The sequence below is a fragment of the Rhea americana genome, unplaced genomic scaffold, assembly GCF_003343005.1.
Source record: "Rhea americana isolate MKP2758 unplaced genomic scaffold, rheAme1 scaffold_568, whole genome shotgun sequence".
NCBI lineage: Eukaryota > Metazoa > Chordata > Aves > Rheiformes > Rheidae > Rhea > Rhea americana.
The window spans coordinates 52,601-55,050 of NW_028186721.1; the positions used below are offsets into that span (position 1 = coordinate 52,601).

The 2,450-nt window shown below is 72.8% G+C and overlaps 1 protein-coding gene across 1 annotated transcript in view; it reads right to left on the reverse strand.

Moving 5' to 3' along the window:
• Positions 1–419: 419 nt before the first annotated feature.
• SNPH (syntaphilin) overlaps positions 420–2,450 on the reverse strand; it is a 9,460-nt gene continuing 7,429 nt past the window's right edge. Inside the window, exons 2-3 of the mRNA XM_085319011.1 lie at positions 1,757–1,906; positions 420–1,638 (exon numbers count right to left, since the gene is read on the reverse strand). Of these exons, the coding sequence (XP_085175137.1) occupies positions 495–1,638; positions 1,757–1,906 (1,294 nt within the window). The 3' untranslated portion in view covers positions 420–494. The remainder of the gene's footprint in view (positions 1,639–1,756; positions 1,907–2,450) is intronic.

Sequence of the window (2,450 nt, forward strand, 5' to 3'; positions counted from 1 at the left end):
GAGGCTCCGTCCCGGGGCCGCAGCGGCTCCGGCTTGCGTGAGGTATATCCGATTGCTGCGCGGCCCCGAGGAAACATCTCCCAAGCAGCTCGCAGGGGGCCGGGCGGGACGAGGAGGGTGCAGGAGCGGCGGGGAGGGACCCTCCGGTCCCCTTTTCTCCTGGCAGCTTTCCTCYAGCCGCCGAGCTGCAGCCGGCCCTGTTCCTGTGCCCGGAGAGAGGAGCTCGGCGCCCCGCTCCTGCCTCGGCTGGTGCACGGGCCCGGGGCGCACAAGGAAGGGGGGAAAAAAAAATGCAAAGAAAAGCGAGTGCAACGAGCGGAGGCGAGTCCCCGCGGCACCGCGCGGCCGCCTGCRTGGTCGCCCCTCTTCCAGAAATGGTCTTTTTTTGTCGTTGCTTTCCGAGGCGCCTCGCTCCTCCTCCTCCTCCTCCCRGCGGTGGGGCGCCCCGCGGCGCTCGGGGGGCTTTGCGCGGCCGGTCGGGGGGCGGCGGGCGCCTAGGGCTGGGAGGCGCCCGGGGCGCCGACGGAGCGGCAGCCGATCCGGCGGATGGAGTGCAGGGCCACGGTGCAGCAGCCGCGCAGCAGCGAGCTGATGTTGTAGACGGGCTGGCCCTGCCGGCGCTGCGAGCGGCACAGCCAGGCCACCGTGGGCACCGCCGGCACCACCACCGCCAGCAGATCCACCAGGAAGTGGCGGCTCCAGTAGCTCTTGGACGGGGCGGCGTCGCGGCTCGTCTCCGCCGCCGCCTCCTCGTCCGCGCCGCACGCGATGGCCACGGGCTGGCTGCCGCCGCGGGGCTGGTGCACGGCCGGGTTGCGGCAGGCCGGTCCCGGGCCGTCCTGCTTGCCGGCCCCCGCCTCGGCGTCCAGGGCCGCCAGGTCCGCGGCCCCGGGGAAGTTTGGCGGCTCGGCGCCGGGCGGGAGGTCTTCCATTTCGGACACCCAGGCCGAAGTGGGGCTCCCCAAGCTGCAAGCCTGGGACTTCATCACCTTCTCCAGGAGGGTGTCCAGGTCGGGCTGGTAGTGCAGCAAGTCCGTCTGGATGGCGCGCTCCTGCATGCAGCTGGCCTGCACGCCGGCCTCCACGCCGGCCCGCGCACCCAGCAGCTTCTCGTAGGTGCCGCTGGCGGGGAGCCGGGCGGGGGGCTCGCGCGGCCCGGCCCCCTCGGCGCGGGGCTCCGGCCAGTCCGTGCGGCTCGGCGCCTCGTCGGCGTTGGCGAAGCCGCTGTCGGCCCCCTCGTCCGCCGAGATGGTCTGCGAGCCGCCGTTGCGGTCGCCGGCCGCCTGGTCGCTCAGCTTGGTGTAGGTGGAGCTGCGGGTGAGGGAGCGGGCGGGCGAGCCCCCCGCCGACTCGCCGGCCCCCTCCTCCTTCGGCGCCCCGTTCTGCGCCAGCTCCATGCTGTGCAGCAGCGTCTCCAGCTTCTTGTTCTGGATGTTGATGTCCACGAAGTACTTCTGGAGCCCCTTGTCCTTCTCCACCAGGTTGTTCTTCACCGTGTCGATGACCTGCTTCAGCTGCTTGATCTCCTTGCGGGCCTCCTTCAGCGCCAGCTGGGCCTCCACGCGGTGGCACTCCTCCTCGATCCAGTCCTCCTGCATCCGCGACAGCTGCGTTTTCAGGTCCTCGATCTCGGCATCTCTGCAACGCACGGACAGGTCGGGGGATCGGCGGGAGCAGGCAGGCGCGCCGGAGGCCCCGCGGCAAGGGAGAGCCTACGGCGCCCGCGCCCCGCGGCCCCCCCCGGGCCAGCGCTCACCTGTCCTGCAGCCGCTCCTGCGTGTCCTTCAGCCGGGCCTTCAGGTGCCTAATGCAGACCTCCTTCTGCTGCAGGGGCGTGAGGTACTGCTCCGGCGTCGGGGGCTTGATGCCGTGGTTGTCGCTGCACAGGTTGTACTTGGCAGGCCGCCTGCGGAGACACGGCGGTCACGGCCCCCCCCCCCAGCCGCGGGGGGGGGGGCTCGCTGCCCCACGTGCGCGTGGACCGCAGGGGACCGGAGGGGCCGAATTCCCCTCGGAGCGTCCCGGAGGGGAAGCACAGAAGCTGCCCTGGACGCCTGGAGACGCGGGGACTCGCGCCCAGGGAGAGCAGGGCAGGCGGGGGCTGCACCGGCACAGCTCACGTCTCTGGCCCAATGCCCGGGGCAGCGCAACAGGCGCAGGGTGCCCAGGGATGGGTGGAAGAGCTGCTGCTCCAGGGCCACACGGCCAGGCTGGGCCGGCAGCAGTGCGGGGCACACGGAGAGCTGCAGGAAGCCTGAAACCTTCGTGCATCGTGGCGGGGAGGCCCAAGCCCCGCCGTGCGTCGCGGCGGGGCGTCCTTAAACCCTGTGCGGCGCGGCAGGACGGCACAAACCTCCTGCGTGCCACGGCAGGGGAGCCCCCGAGCCCGCACACCGCGGGCGGGCAGCCCCGAGCCCCGCGCGCTGCAGCACAACGGCCCCGAGCCCCGC